The 21,097-nt window shown below is 46.6% G+C and overlaps 1 protein-coding gene and 1 long non-coding RNA gene across 11 annotated transcripts in view; one reads left to right on the top strand and one right to left on the bottom strand.

Annotated features, from left to right (window-relative positions):
* LOC116948620 (5'-AMP-activated protein kinase subunit gamma-2-like) overlaps positions 1 to 21,097 on the bottom strand; it is a 164,512-nt gene that overhangs the window by 6,429 nt on the left and 136,986 nt on the right. For all 10 annotated transcript variants that reach the window (XR_012945922.1, XM_032965474.2, XM_076071650.1 and 7 more), the window contains 11 exons: positions 13,927 to 13,978; positions 9,683 to 9,786; positions 8,454 to 8,535; positions 7,809 to 7,867; positions 5,290 to 5,335; positions 4,590 to 4,644; positions 3,794 to 3,920; positions 2,814 to 2,979; positions 1,684 to 1,721; positions 1,000 to 1,146; positions 341 to 434 (listed from right to left, as the gene is read on the bottom strand). Coding sequence is in view for 9 of the 10 variants with exons in the window: in XM_032965474.2 (XP_032821365.2) it covers positions 341 to 434; positions 1,000 to 1,146; positions 1,684 to 1,721; positions 2,814 to 2,979; positions 3,794 to 3,920; positions 4,590 to 4,644; positions 5,290 to 5,335; positions 7,809 to 7,867; positions 8,454 to 8,535; positions 9,683 to 9,786; positions 13,927 to 13,978 (970 nt within the window). In the remaining variant the exon portion in view is untranslated. The remainder of the gene's footprint in view (positions 1 to 340; positions 435 to 999; positions 1,147 to 1,683; positions 1,722 to 2,813; positions 2,980 to 3,793; positions 3,921 to 4,589; positions 4,645 to 5,289; positions 5,336 to 7,808; positions 7,868 to 8,453; positions 8,536 to 9,682; positions 9,787 to 13,926; positions 13,979 to 21,097) is intronic.
* LOC116948621 (uncharacterized) lies at positions 328 to 20,477 on the top strand. The gene is made up of 2 exons (XR_004403819.2): positions 328 to 466; positions 11,512 to 20,477. It is a non-coding gene; the product is annotated as an uncharacterized LOC116948621 (long non-coding RNA).

Genomic DNA, 21,097 nt, shown 5'->3' with positions numbered 1-21,097 from the left:
AGGGCAAACCACTAGGTTTACTGTGTGGTCCATAGTTTGGGTTGCATGGCCACAATCACGTGACTGGCTTGTCTTAACGTTTCCGTTTGTGAAAGATGTGCATTTAGAAAGGGTGGGAGACCGTAGCCTTCTTGCAGTGAGGTCACCTGTCATGCCACTTTCTGCACAATTAATACTGTTATCCAGTGGAAATGGAAATCAAATCCAGATATGCATGTATATTTATGATATGCTATTACACTTAACAATCTGATTTTACATATTGAAACGAGTAATAATATTGCCATTACTGTGTGTCCTGCCTTTATAACACTGCAGGTGAGTTCAGCTGAATGTTCACCTGCGGGAGTGAGCACCAGCGCTTGCAAGATGTCTGAAAGTGACACTATTCCTTCTACAACATCGCTCTCGTTCACCACCACCAGACGATGAACCTGAAGACGCACAAAGATGGACACGCACAGGCGTAAGTGCGTACACGCATACAGGCACTGTCTACGCTCATTGTCAATCACCAGCACATCACAAGCACCGCCAAAGCCAGCATCAGTAGGGCAACAACCACGAACCCATCCAGTGTCATGGTCGTCACAGTAACATCTGACACTGCAACTGCGGTGTCCACCAGATCCACATCCACAACTGCCACCCACACCACATTTGGTCATCCGCTCCCGTGTGTGTAGCGGTTAGCGCTACGCTGCGCTATGAACCTGGCGTCCCGGGTTCGATTCCCGCTCAAGGCCAACACCAGTGATGATTATCTCAACCGGTCCTGGGCCTCCCCTAGGTCGACTCAGCCTCACATGAGTACCTGGTGCGATGTGTAAACATCGCCACTGGGGATACAAAGGTGGTCAGGCGTGGTGCTGGCCACCCACCCCCTTGTGCTGTGCCAGCCTTATTATAGGCACTTGCGAGCAGCACTTTCCCTAACAGCCTGTTACAGGTTGCACAGGGGGGAGGGAGGGGCTGTTTTGTAAGGTGAGTGGGCCCAACCTCTGCCTTCACAAGCCGGTCGACGATGGTCTGCAGCTGCTCGTTACGCCTACACGTCATGACACCCTCGAAGTGCTGTGAGCGGTGCCGCAGTGCTTGCGTCACCGTCACGTCCAGGTTGTTGTAGGTCTTCTCCGCTGCCAAGTTCTGTATGGAGGTGATCGGGCCGGCACGGGTGACGGGGTGAGGGAAAGCCAGAATGGAACAAAACCACACGCAACACTACATGCAGCTGTGGCTTTGGCATTCCAACTCTGTATTTTAAGCCTTGACCAACAAACAAGGTAAGTTTGGCAACCTTAAGGCAGACGAATATGCAGATAATATACCTCCCTTTCTAAAAAAAGTTCTACTTCTCACCAGCCACATGGCCTTCTGGGAATTCATAATTCTAGCGGCATTGGTTCAGCACAAAGCAAACTCCTGACTGGTTTTGACATTTGGTCTCAGAAGAGGCAGGCACATTTAAACCAGTGCCGGTGAACTGCCATGTGTTTATCAGCAATGACTTGTGAATTCCATATGGGTGCTCGTCTGATTCCAAAGTATGTAATACGTAAAACAAAATAATTGTATCCATAATAATTCCAGATGTCAAAAAATTGCTGTAATAATCCTACATAGGTTAAAACGATTGCACTAGTGGGGAACCTGGTTTTGGTGGTGTTGTACCACACTACTTACAATGACATCAAACTTGGAGTAGATGTCCACAACCTTTCCTGCAAGAGAAGAGACGTTGAAACGATGCCACGGCAACATACAGAACAAGAAGTTGAAGCGACTAGACACCAACAACCGAAACAGGCTGAGACAATTATGACCATCTTTGGACTACCAACAATTTTTCCAGTAAAAGAGGTCATTCTGGAACACCAGTTATAGTCAGCAGAATGACCCTGGAAGCTGAAAGCAGAGGCACCACTTCAACCAGTTGCCCCTTCAACACAACTTGGTGCAACACTGCCAAAGTGGGGTCACCATTTAAACAAATACATTCAACAATAAGTGCCTTAAGAAGCATGTACAATACGTGATGTGTTAGGGCATAGCCTTTGTTAATACTTTTCAATAAAGTTTATACCCTACACTGAATTGTGTCCCTCCATGGTCTGTAAAGAGTGGGTTGCCACAAGCTGAATCATCCGAAAATGCTGATGCACATTAGGCCAACTTTAGTAAAAAAAATCTGCACTTGTATGCGTTTTATTAAAGTGTGAGTCATGGTGACTGCCAATACTATAAAATTCACGAAGTGAGAACCTGAGAGCCACAGGTGATTGAAACCGGCATGAGCTCAACACCAGTGTCTGCTGGCCCAAAGCTTCAAAAAGCTCTGTATGAACTCTCAGAGCAACCCATTTCATTCATTAAAACTTGAACTAAGGCCCAAATGTTTCATTTTCACTACTATGCCCTCTGGTGGACTGATAAAAGGATGCCTTATCTATGAGCAATGCTTGCAAAAAAAACCCAAATTTTTTAAAGAACTCCAGATTAATTATTAGCTGCTCTGGGTCCTCAAAAACATGCTTGCAAGTAAACACACTACTTTAAGAAGCAATACACAGGAATGCATTCTATACCACCTCCCCATCTTTCACAGGTAGATGTGTTATCTCATTTACACGAGTTTTTTTAATTTCTAGGCCACCCCCCTCCCTCATTACCCCAGATAATCGAGAGTTCACTATCACTAAAACCTGACGATTCTCAATTTTGGGTCTGTTCCTCTTGGGGAGATGACATGAGTGGGCTAGCACCCAGGCTAGTGGATAAGTGAGTAGGTGGGTTGGGCAAGTGGACACACTGACCAGAAGAATCGACGACAGGAAGGGCCGAGACTCGTCGCTCCACAAACAGGGAGAGGGCACAGATGACAGGCGTTCCGGGGTGGATGATGGCAATGTCCCGGAAGGTGCCGATACCGAGCTCCTCCAGGGAGTGCTTCATGAACGGAGGCTGTGGCATCTCTGACATCTGGCGCCAGGTGGGCGGCAAGATATACATTAATATATAAATATTTTAAAAGCTAAAAGTGCCCCTATTGCTCAAGCCATGATAAATTATCATTTACGTCGATGGGGCAATTGGTGACTGAGCCACGGGTGAAAATTACACATTGCTGTAGCAGAGCGGTCTAAAAATGTATTCCTCATTCATGGATCGTGTAGATTTGGGAGACTCCCAAACTCGCTGTGCTGCCACGAAGCCAGGAGATGGCAGTATAGCAAACGGCTTCTGAAACTGTCCACGGACCCTGCTTATGTTTGACATGTCTCTCAATGCTCTAGTTTCCTCCCAATTTGAAAGACTCCTGAAAATGGAACTGGCCAAACTGAAAGTCTTGATACTTCGGAGGTTTTTGTAGATGAAGAAAATCTGAGTGCCCAGAGAAAACCCATGCATACGAGGGAGCAACAGTCAACACTGCCACATCAATTCAACTTCTACAAATATCAATTAACATAGTAAACATAACAAGGTAACGTAACAAATCAATTCATCTCTATCTTATATGCATCTCTCATCCCCCTACATCTCTATCTCTTGTAATCTCACCGGGATTTTTTGTAAAACTGAAAAGAGTAGGCCCCAAGAAAACATTTTGGGTTAACGCCCCCAATGGGATAGCACCACCAACGACGCATACACAACAATTTGGATATTGGTCAGTCGGTCGGTCTGGTAATTTCAGGTAAGGCTCATTGCGTTTCGAAGCTCTGTTTCAATGGCAACACGATTTATATAGTATTTGAATACGGTTACACCAGGCGCAAGCACACGCACTCACGAAAAGCGTGAGGAATCGCAGCACGCGCTTGTGCGTGAGGATGTAGAGCGCGTTTCCTGTCACGGGGTCGACAACGGGGAGCCGGTGAATCTTGTTCTTGATGAGCGAGTTGACAGCATCGAAGAGGCTACGACAGGCGGAGAACAGAGCAGAGCAAAACCAGAGAACAGAATTATTCAGTGTAGGAACAGGAACAAGATCAACAAAGTCATCACTGCTGTCGCTGCTGCTGATGCTGCTGTAACCTCAAGCTGACCACATCTTCCTTCTGCCAGAAGTGAATATTTTCAAACTTTTAACATGGATGTTTTTGCTCTAATTTATAGTTGCTTTCGTGTTATACTTAAGTTTCTATACTATTGCGTTTGTCATTTTGATGACCCAGGTTACTTTTGCAAATGAGACTATCCTTTAGAATTCATATTTTTTTAAATCAGATCGCAGAAGTAAAATGTGTATCGTAAAACCACCTCCACCCGATCTCACAACAATTAACCATTGGGTAGTCTGACGTTTTGCTGGTAGTTACAACCAGCATCATCAGGCAGTTGCCAGAATTGTGATGTCATCAATGTGCACTCATAAGGGACCAGGCTGTGGCAGGAAGTGGTGCCTGTGTTTATAGATTTAGCGAGTTCTGTCACCTAGGTGTGTTAACGTGGGCAGCCAAAACCATTTGAAAGTCCCTGACCCTCGGTAAGAGAACTCGCAATAGTTTTACACGTTCGTAAGTTAGTGAACACATTCCTCTATGCACAGAGATGTGGACGAGGGAATGAAACCCATCGCAACTCACCTGGCGTGGGGAGGGATGTTCACCAGGGGCTTGAAGGAATCTTGGAGGTACAACTCTGTCAGGGGGCACATGGGAGGAAGGGAAAAAGCCGCCGGATTACAAAATATTTTGGAAGTGGCAAAGCGTCAATTGGCCCTTTGTCAATCCACTGCTGGAGGCAGACATCCCCCATGCCGTGTCGATCATGGAAGCTGTGTAACCATACTTCACCACGTGGGTCGTCCAGGTTGGTGATAAGGAGGCCCGGGATTGGTTCAAAAAGCAAGTTAGCCAGGGAATTGAGGTCGCCGAATTTGTAGCGCAGTAACTACGGGTGCCATGGTTCTACCCCTTACCCGAGATACAAACACCGAGTCCAACCACGAGTTTACATAGCGCCCCACAGGGCCAAGGCCTTGCGTGTCGCACGACTACCTGACCACAATGCGACGACCCAACCACGATGCCTGTGTTAGTACAGCCCTTCTGCCAACCCACTGATGGTTAAGGGCCCCTCCACGCAATACAATTATGGGGGTGATCTGACCATACTTCGCCATGCTGGTTGGCGCAGGTTTGGTGAAGGCGGGCAGCGTAGATGTTGGAGCACAGTAAATTACCGATGGGTTACCAACATTTGCTATGTTCAGTCGCCAATGTCACCTATTCTCCCTCGTCCCCCGACCTCCCCACTGAGACCAACTGGGGTCCCCCTCCTCACCTCTCCACGTCTCGATCTTGTGTTCCTCCAGCTCGTAGATCTGTACCTGCACGGGAGATCGTGCGAGTGAGGGATGTGTGCACGAAAAGCCCACAAGGCTCAATCCAAAGATCATTCCCCCAGGGCTCTGCACCTCCGATTAGCACGATTGGCTATGTACGGTGCAAAAGAAGTTCAACATACAGTACATACACCTAATCAAAGAGGTAAAAACCTCTTGTGGTGGCACCTTGCCACGCCACCGCCTTACGTCACCTCGTCACAACAGCTCATCTTAACTCAAACCACCACCTCCTTGTATCATCACCTGGTTAACTCCTTAAGCCATTGCTTATTCACAATCAGGGATAATGTAACATTTTTGGATTAGAGAGACGGACAGTTTTACTTTTAGATTGACTTCAGTGTTAGGATTAAAAATGAGTGTTAGTGTTAAGAGCGCTAAGCTAGCACTGCTGGGATCCTGCGTTCAAATACAGGCAGCCGCCACCTGTGATCAACCTGGGTTCTCAAGGGTAGTGGAGTTGACTGTCTCAGCCCAGTCACCAATGACTGCACGAAAAAAACACTTCACCTTAGAGTTAGTTTGTACCCTTAAATTGATTAAATTCCAGCACTTAGAATAAAAATTATGGGTTCGACTGTCATGTCGATGGACATTGTGTTGAAAACAGGCCGGTGGTAATCATGGCGCTGCTTTGTAATGTGGGATAAGACGTGATTTTAAAGGCTCTAAAACATAGATCTGCAATATTTACTTCTGCAGACCATTCTATAATGAATGGTGTTGCGCTGCACCGTTCTGCGAGAATTACAAATTAAAGTATTTGTGCACGGTAGGAAACAGGAACTCCCGGAGAATAAACGCACAAAACTACACTGTGCTAAATCTCTCGCTCCAAAAAACCAACTCGCTGTACTGCATCCAACAACATTCATCAACCGGCTTGCCTTTTAAGTTGATCATCTCACACACACACATCATAATCACAGAACTGCTAGTTCATCCCTAAGCAACCCAGCAGCCAAGAGCCCCAGGGGTTTAACCAAGACAATTGCATTCCTAAATGAGAGTACATTTTCAGCATTAAAGAAAAGTCCAAGAGATCAAAATCCATCTCGGGTTTGCCCATTCAACAGGAGCGTGCCCAACCCGTCACCGCGTAGGGATTCGCCGCCGTTGTGCCGGGAGCTCCCTCCTCTTCAGCAATCGAACTGACGCTCCCAGCGCGTGCAACGAAACGTCGGACATCGCGCTGAATGACAACGCGCGGTTTACGACACCCCCCCCCCCCCCACATCGCAACGCTCTCGTCAACTTTGTCGGCAACTTGACGATTTTGCGACGGAGAACTTTCCGAGAAAAGGAATTTGTATGAAAATAAACAAGGGCGACAGCATTTTCCAGCTCTGTTTAGTGCCCAATAAGGCATCATAATTACTCTTCCAATTTCCAAATGGGATTTATTTCATTTTTTATTACCTCCATTTAAGTTTTACTTTGGTTCTCGCTAATAATTTCTTAAGTCTGCACGGCAAACTCTGACCCAATTTGGACCGAGTATATGTTTTGCCTTGTTTAAAATCACAACAGTACTAATGTTACAAAGTGCATGCATAAGGCAGAGATGAAACAAAGTAAAGGATTGCTGCGCATGTATGCACGCACACAGGTACATTCTAAACATATGCAGAAGATGCATAGACATCCATACGCACGACTGTATACGTGTACGTGGGTCTCAAGGGCAGAGCGAGCGGATCCCAACCGAAAGGTCGCGAGTTCAAAGCCTGGTTGGTGACTGACTGGGCCCGTCGCCTCTCTGGGGTCTATGAAACGAGTGCCAACAGTGGTTCTCCTATGGAGAGACCCGCTCTGTCATCGGAGTGGGGAATGTCCACCACTGTCTCAGGGATGTAAACAGGAGGAGGAAGCACCACCTTCTTCATGCTCATTTGAGCAAGAAAGTCACCGACTTTTTTTTCTTTTCGAATGTGAACCCAATTACACACGTGCAAATTTTTTTAATTTAGCAATATGGATAAAGTTAAGAATTCCAGAAGAGCCCAATGAGCGGACACAGCGATATTAATAAACAAATCTACACATCCTTCATTCAGCAAGGATGCTGGTGCCTGTAGAGGGCAGTGCAAGATTGTAGCAGGCTTTCATATATAATACTGGGTTTTTTTGGGTTAGATCGCATAAATATATAAATGTGTCGTTAAACCCGCCCCCGATGATTAATTATGGATGATATTGGTCGCGAAAGTCTACGTGTTAAACAGGCGATCATCTGTGTGCCCCAGGCTTGCCTTCTCTCATATGCGACGGGGGTCACTCCCGGTTTATTTCCACATGTCGTTTTATCAAAATATCCATAAAGGAAAAGCATTCATGAGCCATAACCTTGCGGGCAGGACCCTCATGGGGAAAAAAATTGTCACGAGGAGTGAGGATTAGTGATGCATTCCTGCATAAATATTTAGAAAGAATGTGATCATCTTAAAGGCCTTACCAGTGGAGACTTGTAATATCTGTGAAGGATGTTGATGAAGTCTGTTATAGTCAGCATTCCTGCAAAAAAAATCAGTTCAAGTATCTTTACTGAGCAAGATAAGAGGCCTTTGAAATCCAGAATGTATTTCAAAGTGATACCTGAGAATCTGTGTTCATAGGGACACTATAAAAAAAAATTATCGCTTGTATTTTATTTTAGGTAGAGGGATGACGTAGCGGTTAGCGCATAGCACAATGAACCTGGCAAACAGACTTATAATCCCAACCAGGGCTAACCTTACTGGCGAGTGATACTTAAACTGGTCCTAGACCAGTTCCCTTTCATCAACCCACACTGACAAACGCTGCCAAGTATAGTCAAAACCCCAATGACTGAGGAGGCATGGGCAGGCCTTAATTCAGCAGTGGATTGACAAAGTGCTGTACACTTTTCAGACCTTTTTCTTGTAAAAGAAAGATACGTAACGGTTTGTCGCAGGATCTTTTGACATCAACTTGCCACGCTGGTAGCCAGCATTGTATCACACAATAGGCAAATTACATACCGTGAGCTGATGAGATCGGGCGCGGTGTGTGGGCAATCTGGTCATGGGCAGCAGATTGATACATCTTTAGTGCAGAGATGAAGGTGGTGTGCTCTCACCCACGAAGGCCTGCCTGTGATTGTCCCACAATGGTGCAGCCCTCACTCCATTGGCCACCAGGGCAAAGAAGGCCTTTTTGACCTATGCATAAACACACAAAGACTTCTCACCCCCGGTATAGCCTTAACAGACTGTTGGGGCAAGTGCTGTTAGTAAGCACCTATGAAAGGCCCACGAGGGGTGGGTGGCCAGCATTACAAAGATCCCCCATATAGCCTTAACAGACTGTAGGGGCAAGTGCTGTTAGCGAGCACCTATGAAGGCCGGAACGGTACACGAGGGGGTGGGTGGCCAGTACCACGCGCGACCGCCTTTGTCTCCCTAGTGGCAATGTTTACACACCACACCAGGTACTCATTTGAGGCTGAGTCGACCTAGGGGAGGCCCGGGACCGGTTCAGATAATCGTCACTGGTGTTGGCCGTGAGCAGGAATAGAACCCGGGTTCATAGCGCAGCGCGCTAACCGCTGCACTATCGCTCCCCACAGCACTACGCCCACATACACATGCCCACGTATGTATAAAGGCCTCCCCACACACACACACGGTACATTCACAAACACACAAAAAGACAACCATGTGCCATTTATTATTTACAGACTGTGGCGGCAAGTGCTGTTAGCAAAGATCTTTTAAGGTTGGCATGGCGAGAGAGGCGGGTGATGTGACCAGCACCACCCCTGGCTGCCTTTGTATTCCCCAGTGCTAATGTTTACACACCACACCAGGTACTCATTTGAGCCCGAGTCAACTTGGCGCACACCCGAGACAAGTTTTAATACCAATTGCTGTGACTGGGAACGTAAGTTTCCAAACTGATAGCGCACGTATACACGCAATCACACGCGCAGCCATCATTCGTCACAAAATTTGCAGTGCTCTGGGAGGTCGCGTTCACATGAAGTGTATGACGTGGGAAGTGAAGGCTCGCGCTGGCAGGAGGTCATGGTGAGGAGCCAGCGGTTACGAGTTCACAAACAGGGTCCCATCGATGACGAGTTCACAAACAGGGTCCAAGCGATGATGAGTTCACAAACACGGTCCCGGCAATGACGGGCAGACGCACTGACATGCTCTCACCGCTGTCTCAACTTGCCAAATTTCATTTACATGACGCTCAGCTGCTCATTGTTGTAAGCAGTCAACTTAGGGCTGTGTTTAGTGGTTGAGCTAGAGTTTTATGTTTACGGACGTAAGCGCGGTTAGGGCTCCGGCTGGGACGCCTTACCTGCAGCGAGACGTCAAACACCACAAGCTTGGAGCTGGTTGGGATGATGTCGTAACATCTGTGCGCCTTCATGAAGCGCGTGTACACCGTGTCTTCTGAATCCTCTGCGCAGAGATATGTGGCGGCAAACGGAGTGAACGTCAGTTGCATTTGTTCATTTCATTTAACATAACATCCATAAGCTTTTACACATTTATTTTTGGTCTACGTGCCGAAATGATATCCCGACACTCATAACCAGGGTTGCTGCCACAGTGATGTGGCAGTTAGCACACCGAGCTTGCAATCTTAGAGATCCCCTCCAATTCCGTCCCCCAGCCACGGCAGTTAAAAAACAATTGGTGGGAAGTTTCTTAAATCGCCCCCACCACTGCCTCTGTCCACACAGCAGTATAAGTGGGTACACGGCACAGTCAGTCGATCGGCAGGTCGCGTGTGGTGGGGTAAAGTGTGGGTAACTCCCACCTCTCCATGTTGTCTCACCAGCGTGGAAGAGTAGGCCAAATACCCTTTACAGCTCCCTCTGGCTATATATGTGCCAAATTCAGCTTTCTGGTGCTTCTGGAACATCATTAGAATGGACGTCAATCGCTCACAAAATTGCGATCGTCTCTAAGAGTGAGATTACTATCATAACATCATGTCATGAAGTGACAGGAAACCCCTGTTGGAACTGTAACAGTCAACAGTTTCAAGTGTAAGGTAACTGCCCCAGAAGCTGAGACCACACAATTCCATCAATAAAGATATCTTTTACACATGTTTACAATGAGCCTTTCTCACCTCACCCTAGGTGGCTGATATTCAAAGCCCACTGCGAGTGGCTCGTTATATGCCAATTATCCGATGCGTCATTACAGTTTTTGTTGCGGAGTTAAACCAGGCCAAAGCAAATAAAAAAAACTAATTTAATAAACAGAGGCATACTGTGTTTGAGTGCAGTCATCGGTGACTGGGATGAGAATCTGGTATGATAACGGGGAGGGCTGTGCGGATTGAAACCCCACGATCTCAGCCATATTACGGGGCTCAGTGCTCTGACCAAAGACAAAGCTCCCCCGTATAGCCTTCACAGACTGTTGGGGCAAGTGCTGTTTGCGAGCAACATCTATGAAAGCTCGCACGGCACACAAGGGGAGTGGGGTCGCCAACACCACACCCAGCCGCACCAGGTACTCATTTGAGGCAGAGTCGACCGAGGGGAGGCCCATGACCGGTTCAGATAATCGTTACTGATGTTGGCCGTGAGCAGGAAACGAACTTCGGTCACCAGGTTTGTAGCCAGCGCGCTAAGCGCTCTGACCACGCCCATTATGAGACCCGCGAGCTCTTATTCCGATATTATTTGTCCACGTTACCCCAGGTCTCACTTGTAAAAGAAATGCGCACACGTGTGGTCCTTTCAACCAGCAGTGGATTAACACGGCATAAGCACCCCCCCCCCGCATGCCACGCAGGTTGTAGGGGTGATTTGACCATACTTCACTCACACTGGTCAGTGAGGTGAAGGTAGATTGGGAGTGCATATGTGGGGCCATAGAAGTACAATACAACAGTGGCGTTTGCTACAGTGCCCCTCTGCTGTCCATCACACAGCCCCTTAGCAGCCTAGATGGATGTCTGTCATGCAGAGCAAAGGAAATATGTTACCGAATTCAACTCTAGCCTAGTTTCCTATTTTAAAGGGTGACCCATTAAATAGATTCATATATTAAAATAGAAACATTCATTTACCCAGAAAAGCTTCATGGAATCCAAAGAGTATATATATTTTATGACGTGTCCTATTCGAGATATTTGATGAACTGTTGAATAAATATGTTTTGCAGTGTAAAGAAAACACATGAACAATTGGGAGAAAACCCGACATAAAGCAGAAACAGTGGAGTGGTCTCCAGGCGTTCGGCAAACCAAGAGAAGGGCCCAACACCAGAAGGTGGTGGAGACCGCGAGGACAGATCCTGGGAGGTCACCGTGTGTCTACTGTGCAGCAGCAGCTGTGGTATCTGGCAGAGGGTGGAAAACGCTGGAGAGGAGCGGTGGTGCAGTGCTGGTGGCATCAACGGCTCTGGCCATGGACTCGAAAATACCTTGAGATAGGGCATCAACGCAACTCTGTGTACTGCCACGTACTACCCACGTAGCCCTACAGGTTGGGCATCTCGTGCAATCGGTGATCCTGGTGCGATCTGCTAACCCCACTTCATATTCTCCGAATGATCAAAGCCCAAAATTTACTTCCATTAAAAACATTTATAATAAATACCATTGTTTTATGGCACAATACAATGGAAAAGTTGTCAAACTTAGGAGAAATATGCATTGTCGAGTGAAATATGTCATTACTATACATAGGGCATACGAAGAGGAACACGTGGATTAGGGTTTGAGACAACATATTGACCATCAAGAAAAATAATTGTCAATGGGCAAGACACGTCGCAGGAAGGGATCATAGCCAGGTGGTTGAGCAGAATGACAGAATCGCAAAGGAGGGAACATGCCCGAGATTCTGTCCACCGTGGTGATGGAGCGGTGAAAATAATCTCACGTGTAATTGCTATATGGATTGTTGCACCGCAATATGGTGAGATATGGTGACAGCTTGGGGGATGCCATAATCCAGCAGTGGATTGATCATAACTCATGATGATGTAGGATAGTATATCAATTATCTAGACAGCTGGCACTGTGGTCGAGTGCTCAGCACAACTGTTAAGCCCTGAGTTCAAATTCCAGTCAGATAGACCAGGGGTCATTCAAATGAACACCACTTGGCGGAATATCACCAACATCAATATTACGAATAAACTGGCCCCTTCCATAAGTAAGTGGAATTTCCTAATTTAGCTCAAATCACCACCATACCCTCATTTGAGCATGGATCGTGGTGCAATATATCTGAAAAAAGGCCAAGCTGATGAAATCCAAGTATCTATAGAAAGTAAATCACCATATAGATCAATAACTGTAATCAATTAAGCAGTCATAAGAGTGTGTGGTGCATAGGTCAGCATGATAATTCAAGCTCGGGTGGCTGGAATCGTTAAATCGTAACGCAATACAACCGCACAGAGTTTTGAAGTGGGGGGGGGGGGGTGCGGTTGATGGCATTTCCCCAACGAACATTTATCATTTTTCAAAGCTTGATTCGCGCTTGAGCACCGCTGCCAATGCAGTCGCCTAATTATTTTAGCCGTTCATTTTCACTCTCAAGAAGGGGCCAGACCGACAATGTTAACGATTAAATTGTGTTGTAAGGCAACCGACAATCACAGTATTTATTTATACCGGAAGAATCCGTTGAGCTATAAAGCTCTTTCTCACAGATGTCCGGTAGACCAAGGAATGGAACACATCTGAGAGGACGTCCACCAGAGATGAAACGATGAAATCGGCTCGTGTGCAGGGTGCCGGGTGTGACTGTGAGAGGTGGTCTTGGGGAGGGGCCTTCATCCAGCAGTGGACTGACCATGGCTAATTGATGATGATGGCAATATTAATGATGGATGTGGTGATTTTTTTGGCTATTTGTAGTTGCACACTACTGCCAACACATCTTTTTCTTCTTTTATAAACAGACTTTGATCATCACTCGAATTACTTTGGTTCTGTACGACTTGTATTTCTAGTGAACTCTAAATAGACCATAAAAATAGCCCTGAGCCTATTCTTTGACTTTTGGAAATTTGCAGTGCACCCCGAGGAGGTTAACAGTGCCTTAGATTGGTTGTTCCAGTCTTGGCCAGCATCTTGATAAACAGCTGTCACAATAGAGGGCAATTACACTGAGTCTTAGGAATCATCAACGTGTTTATGCCTGCCTTAACCTTTTTACATTTGAGAAATGCATCTGAGAAATTATACGCGTACAATACGGTTAAGATACGTATACATGTAAGTGTGCAGCAACGAATGGCAGTATAGCAAGCAGGTTTGCTGGCCTACGTATGGTATTTCCCATTGTATGCGTGGGTTTCCTCTGGGCGATTCAAATACCTCTCATATTTCTAAAAGGACTCCATAAAGAATTGGCCAAACATCAGAAGTAGTTCTGGGACATCAACTTCCAGAGCCTATTTGCTGACACAAGGTTTCTTTTGAGAGCACCAAATGGTAATTGATTTATCTCGTTAGCCGTTGCCAACAGCACGACCATAATACCACTTTGGGATTTAAAAAGTAGCATTATTAAGCCTTGGGTTCCGTCTAAAGATCGTGCTCGGGGAAGTAAAGGCACTTACCGTCCCCGTAAAGGTCGAGTTTATCCAGCATGCCGTCTGCCAGCGAGGAGACCTGTAAAGGCAAATACACGCACACACAGACACAACGGTCAGTTAGCCTTGTACAGAGTATATAGCATGAGGGGCAGCGTCTGTAAAGCAAGAACTCTCAACGACAGTATGCGACGGGTGTGTGATGTTGGACATCAGCTCGCACACCCCGCTGTCTTTGTCTCTCCAAACATTTGCCAATGATGGAAAACGAATACTAAACTAAACTATTAAACTACTTTTTATCTTATTAGGTAGGGTTAACTGAACTATATAGCTCTTTTTCAGAAGCGACCTGGCCACAAATTATAGCTCAACGAATTGGAATTATAACGTGCAAATTTATCTCAGCCAAATATTCTAAAATACATGTAGAAGTGTAGGCACACACAAGAGGGACCGTTTACAGATACAGACATAGAGCCGGGGCCACCACAACCCAGGACCCCAGTAACAAAATATTTGTTCTCCCAGTTTGCCATGTGTGTGTATAAGGCTTGTCCAAACACAAAGATCACCCCCCCCTACCCCATGGAGCCTACACAAATTGTTGGAACGAGTGCTATTAGCGAGCACCCATGACAGCCGGGGCGACACACGAGGGGCCAGCACCACACCCGGCTGCCTTCGTCTTCCCAGTGCTGATGTTTGCACACAGCACAAGGCACTCCGCACCTCCGGTTAGGACGGCTGGCTACGTACGGTGCTCAATAAGTTCAACATACATATGAGGCTGAGTTGACCTATACGAGAGGCCCAGGACCGCTTCAAGTAGCCACCTCTGATATTATCCGTGGCCTGGAATGGAACTCATCAAAGTAGAGCAATGACTCACTGCACTAATTTGCAGGGAGCATACACACTATCACCTGTATGGCCTTAACACAAGCTGTTGGGGCAAGTGCTGTTAACGAGCACCTGTAAAGCCCAGCACAGCACACAAGGAGGTCGGTGGCCAGCACCACGCCTACACACCAACACGCACATGCCGACATACGTACAGAAACAAAGATGTACCCTACTCTTTGGTTCTATTCGGTAAAGTCACGTAAAAAAACAACAAAAAATAAAAAAATTCACGGCGTTTCGGCCACAACACAAGTGGCCTTCATCAGGTGAAAGGACCAGACTGTCTAGAGGACAGCGCTGGAGTGAACACAGCCAAGCTCAGACCGCGACCTTTTTGTCAAGGCGCTCTGCTTCCTCTCACACAGCTTAAAGGCCACGGTCTGAGCTTGGCTGTGTTCACTCCAGCGCTGTCCTCTAGACAGACTGGTCCCTTCACTTGATGAAGGCCACTTGTGTTGTGGCCACAACGTCGTGAGAATTTTTTTATTTTTTGTTGTTTTTTACGTGACTTTACCGAATAGAACCAAAGAGTATGGATCCTTGCAGTCACGAAAGCTTTAAATCTAGAAAAGATCCACCCCCCCCAACTTCCCAAGTACCACACTTAGCCGCCTTTGTCTACACATTGCACCAGATATTGAGTTGAGGCTTAGTCGATCTAGGGGAGCCCAACAACCGGTTCAAATAATCGTGACTAGCATTGGCCATGAGCTGCCTTCGAACTCGGGTCACCGAGTTCTTAGCGCAGAGCGCTAACCATGATACTACACACACACACACGTCCAAATACAAACTATCACATTCACTCTTGGCTCTCAATGAGTGAGGGTTGTGTGCGTGTGTGTTTGTGCAGCGAATGCCATTCTCCTACTAGCTAGCACTCGACAAACATGGCCTTCACAAACAGCGAGCAGCATTGTTTCTTATTTGTTCAGCCCAACCCTGAAGGGCCAAGACCGCCTCTACTCCCCTCTCTCTATCTCCACGTGCTCCAATCACCCTGCGCAGCTGGGAGTGACTCATTTCAGAAGCGATCAGATCAACCAACCACTACCTCCTGGACTGCCTCCAGATTTTCACGTGATTCTTCGGAGTTGCGACTCAATTCAGGTAGAGTATCCTGCTCTGGCCTATGTCCCCAACCACCCGACAAGGATAAGTGCTACCCTCTACTGTGTGGAGCAGGGATTCCGTTTCTCTGACATGGGACATCCAACGTCGAAATAAGAAAACGATTGCATGCAGTAGAAGACCTGATGATGCAGGCAGTGATGAGAAGAAAAACTGGGCACTATTTGGACGCACGGGTAGGATGGACAACAACAGGAACATTCAAAGTGTTGTTGTTCGGAAAAATGGAAGGAACCGGAAAGAGAGGAAGACATCATAGAGAATGTCCCGACGACGACATAAGAGATTGGTGCCAGAAAGACGTGACACTACCTGAGTATATTGGCACGAGACACAGAAGAGTGGAAACAAATGACAAAATGTGCAGTGGACACCTACGGCTATCTGTCCATGGATCGTGATGATAATAACATGGCCACTGAGTCACTTTTGATGGACAAAAGACGACCAGTCCCTGGAGTTGAACCCATGCTTGCAAGCAGGCCTCTAACCTATACAATAGCACCAAACTGCATAAGCAAATGATGACGATGATTAAACATTGAGCCCGTTTACATTTAAAGGCAATTTATATCTACCCTGCATGTTTTAATTAAAGTGGCCAAAAAAGCCAGATATGATTTGCTGTCAGATTAGCAAAATTGTCTGGAACTGCCCGAGAGAAATGGTTTAAAAATGCACTAAAGCAAAGAGGCATGGCTTGGGAAGGTTCATTACGACTGTTTCAGTCACGGCGCCCATGCCAGGGAAAAACTTGGGTTCGAGTCTGGGTTACAGCCACCTGTGATTGAACCACACTTTCATGTGAGACGGATGGTCGCCACGTGTAACCGCCAGGTACAGCGATAGCTTTGGCAGTTCTTTATCGAGCTGAGAATAGATCGTGGCTGATGATGATGATGAGTGGGAGGCAACTATTTTCATGAACAAGAAATGTGTAGCAAAGGCCATAGCTCTACTGTCCTGTACTTCTATGCTCCCACATCTCTGCCTTCCCCCTCTGTCTTTGCCAACATACACTGAGCAGCGTGGAAAGGGCATGGTCACATGAGCGCCACCGTCCGCACGGCGTGGTGAGGGCCCTCATCCGGCAGTGGAATGACTAAACGCTGTATACGTACAACTTTTAATTATGGCTTTTAGTGCCCACCCAACCGCAAGATTCACCAGTTTATCTCCAAATGGATTAGAGTGAAACTCAAGAGACTCTTGCCTGGATAAATAACGATGGGGTGAATGCAAGGGGTTTTACAGTGTGAAGCTCACAGTAGGGTTCAATAAGATCTGTTTAAAGGGTTAACAGCAGTCATTGTGAGTGCGCGGTCACTGGAGCCAAGGCGAACACTATCACACTTGCTGCCCTTGTTAATACGTGTAGAATTTGTTGCAGTGCCAAAGATAGTGAAAGACAATGAGACTTTTTTTTGTTATTCTGAAACTCAAGCCCTCAAGTTGAACTGGCTTGGTGCCCCAATGCAGCCAGCAGCCAAATGAGAAACACCCAGGCCCAGGGTCTTGAACCCAGGAAATGCAGAAGTTGGTGGCTAATTAAACAAAAGTTTGTCATCCCTCTGAAGGAACACCCACACCCAGGTCTAAAATCTTATACCTCAAAAATTGTTGGTTTTCCAAACAACATAGACACGAGGCAAAACAAGGAATACTCGCTCTACAGGTCACAAACCCAGAACCTGAAGCATGCTGACTGAGTGAACACCAGTCATTAGCCTCCCTCAGCCTTGACTCACAACCAACCTTATGTCTTCAACCTATGATCTCAAAGATGTTTACTAAACATCAGAGATATCAGCCTCCTGTGACATAATGTGTTCAGGTCAAGGAAATTAACCCAGACCCTCCAAGGCGATTGATTGGTTCGCTTTGTAAACAACATAGACACCAGGTCATTGAGAGATGCCAACCCTAAATCTCAAACCTTGGAACTTAATGATGCTGGTGAGTTCACAACAAAGAAATCTGCATCCTGTGACAGACCCAGCCCCAGCACGGTATAATTTAACCCAGGCCCACAAATGATGTCGGCTTTAAAAAAAATCTAGATTGAAAACTCATTTCTTTATAACTACTTTTCGTGTTCAGTTTGTTGTCCTTGCCCCGCACCTCCGATTAGCACGGTTGGCTACGTACGGTGCGAAAAAACGCTCGACATACATACGTACTTAGTACAATGAAAGGCGGGCATGAACCCAGGACCTCATAAAATATGGCTGAATTCCTTATTCTGTTGAAAAATACAGTTTCCGTTACCGAACATTGAAACTGGTAGGAAAGCAATAAATGGGCGAGCAGCGGTAGCCAGCATGAGTCACTGGCTCTGTACGAGTCACACACAGGCGCAGCACAGCGTGACTCATTCGCCTCATTGATGTCAGCCAACAAAACACACAACAGGTAATTTTGTTGGGAGGCGTAATTGTCCCTGCAGACCCCTGCTATACAACAGCAATGCAGCCACACGTGCAGGCTTAGGAATTATTTGATTGTGTGCCTTACAGATTTGCTCTGGGTTTTGGAGAGTTTTCACTGAACGCTGAGAATCCTATAGATAACGTGTGTGAAGTGTGAGCATCCGAATCTTTCATTTTTGCCTTTTCCCCCATATTTACCCTCATTCGTTGTGGCTACGCACGCCTCTAACCCAGTACTGTGAAGGCAGGGGTTGGCGTATCACACGTGTTACACGAAACTCCCTTCCCGTGGGCAATGAGGTGCCATACCCTGGCTTGCCAGGAGAAAGTACAGCAAGTAGACTAAACACCATCTGCTTCGGTCTGTACAAGTATCGAGTGTTACCCCCTTTGCATGTGTGCGTTTTCTCCAGGTGCACTGGTTTTTACTCCCACATATATAATAAACACTCATTAGGAATTGGTTGAAAACATCTTAAAATAAAAATCAGTTCAGGACCCTCCTGAAGAAAAAGTCCTACAACTGTGTGGCTATCCTGGATTAAACAAAAAGTAAACTATTTGTATTATTGAGTAAAACAGGCTGCTGTGTGTAGTGTGCCGGTTCCGCTGAGACCCTGAGTTCAAATTTGAGTGTCAGCCACTTGCTATTAAAACCACGTTGTCATTGTGTCGTGAGTTGATGGACTCAGCCTGGTCGGCAGTAACTGCACAAAAACCATTACATTTTATTTGTGGTTTGTAACTTAATTTGGCCTAACTCAGTTCGGCTGAAATGTGATGATCCACTGTACAGAAAGCGTAAAGGTGTGCTTGTATAGCTTCGCGCAACAGATGCCTATTTTAGCGACCCCTCTTCTGGGACCGTTCCGTTCCATTCCATTTGGATTCGTTCAACTAAATTAATAGTTTCACACTTTTGATAAATCGCTCCAATCTTATAGGACGGGGCTGTCACGAAGAAGCTACGTTTCGCCGTCTGCAGTTTCAGAGTGGGGGCGATGCTGCCGCGTGTAATCCCAATCAATTCATTAACTTGCAGTGTAATTTTCAAATCATGCCCCGTGACACCGGCACACAATGGCCGAGTCTTTTTTAATGATATCAAGGGGACCTTTGCCATCTGCGCGATCCTTTTCCCGTGAGCCTCTGCAACAGCCAACGGTGGAATTGGGCCGTGTCACCTCCCCAATAATGACATCATCATCATCAGCTGACGTGAGCTACAGCTAAATTATTCCATCAAGTTTTAAGATTACATTTTCAAGAGGGTGCTCCTTATTGAGTATATTACACATGAAAGGAAACTCGGTCTCTACATTTTTTTTAAGAACGGTTGCTGACCACGGGCTCAAAGGCTCGAAATGTCGAGCAGCCAGTAACAAACAGCACTGTTGAAAGTGTAATAGATAAGAGTTAACACATTTCTTCAGCTGAGTGATAAAGACTTGGGTATAAGAGGCGATGGGGGAGCCAATAGTTTTGACTTGCAGCGTGGTGTTTGAACACAGCATGGATGAGATGAGAGATTCGGTCTGGAAGATTGAGTCGTCAACATCGGTGGAAAAATGAACGAGTGAAATTCACGGGAACGGCAAACTACGATAGCAGCAACAGAAAAGTAAGGAGGCGCATCACCACCAGTGAGCGAGTGACTGGAGAAAAACCTATGCCCTGAAAGCAAACGGCAGCGCCGACAGATCAGCTGCTTCCTTGCTGTACTGCCTCCGGACAACAGGACACCCACAAGACCATTCTGAAAAAAGTCACCACACCCACTTAAAAAGCAAAATAATCCGGCGGATACTGCGTTGGCAGTGGCGCGCACAAGCACAAATAATGTAACCGCGGCACAACACACTCGTCAACAACAGTTGTCGGGAAAATGAAAAAGTATATGGTCGGTGACGTTCTGGCCAGCGGCTCTACTTCACAGCACGTGTGGCCTTCTCTGCACATCGCCTATGTGCATTACTTTTTATTTTCAAGGCCGCGAAAAGTGATGAGTTTTGTTTGTTATTTGCAAAAATGTTTTTTAAAAAATCAGTAGACCGTAGCAGGCAGAGGGGGGGGCAAAATAAAACGACGTCAATTACGCAACTTTGGGTTGAACTCTTGCCAGTTTCGGATGTTTCTGGTTGCAGCCGAGTGGGACAAATATCTTGTTCAACTGGTTTTATGCGGTAGTTTAAACCCCGACAAAAGCCAACAGGAAACCCCGTCCTTTAGACTTTATAAACCACCAGCACGTATTTTACAACTTCCTGTGTGCAATTCCTTAACGTGTACACACACACACACGTACAGTTTAGTTGGCTCTCCACTGCTGGATGAGGGCTTCATCCCCACGCCGTGCGCAGGGTCGTGGGGGATTATTTCACCAAACTTCGCCATGCTAGTCAGTGCGGGTTTGGGTGAAGGCAGGGGAGCAAAGGCGTGGGAGCGCAGAAGTTCGGTACAATTGATTTCGCCGTCCTATTAAAAGACGGGCCTCCAGGCATGGAAATGTGGAATTTCCACTGCTCACCCAGAACCCTCATACAAAACAAATCGCCAATCCATGCCTTTATCGAGTGCAACTTAATTTTTGTTGAACAAAGCAGAACGCAGTTATTGACACAACTGCGCAATGAACTCGCCCACCCGAGTTCGGGCCACGGGGCTAACGTCGATGGCGTTCTGGTGATATCGGAGCCGGTCCTCGGGGTGGCCCCCTCTCTTCACCAGTACGC

The sequence above is a fragment of the Petromyzon marinus genome, chromosome 34 (assembly GCF_048934315.1).
Source record: "Petromyzon marinus isolate PM22_M1 ecotype Great Lakes invasive population chromosome 34, UKy_Petmar_22M1.pri1.0, whole genome shotgun sequence".
NCBI classification, from domain to species: Eukaryota; Metazoa; Chordata; class Hyperoartia; order Petromyzontiformes; family Petromyzontidae; genus Petromyzon; species Petromyzon marinus.
Note: the sequence above shows the minus strand (reverse complement) of the source record. Positions and strands in the feature narration are given on the sequence as shown.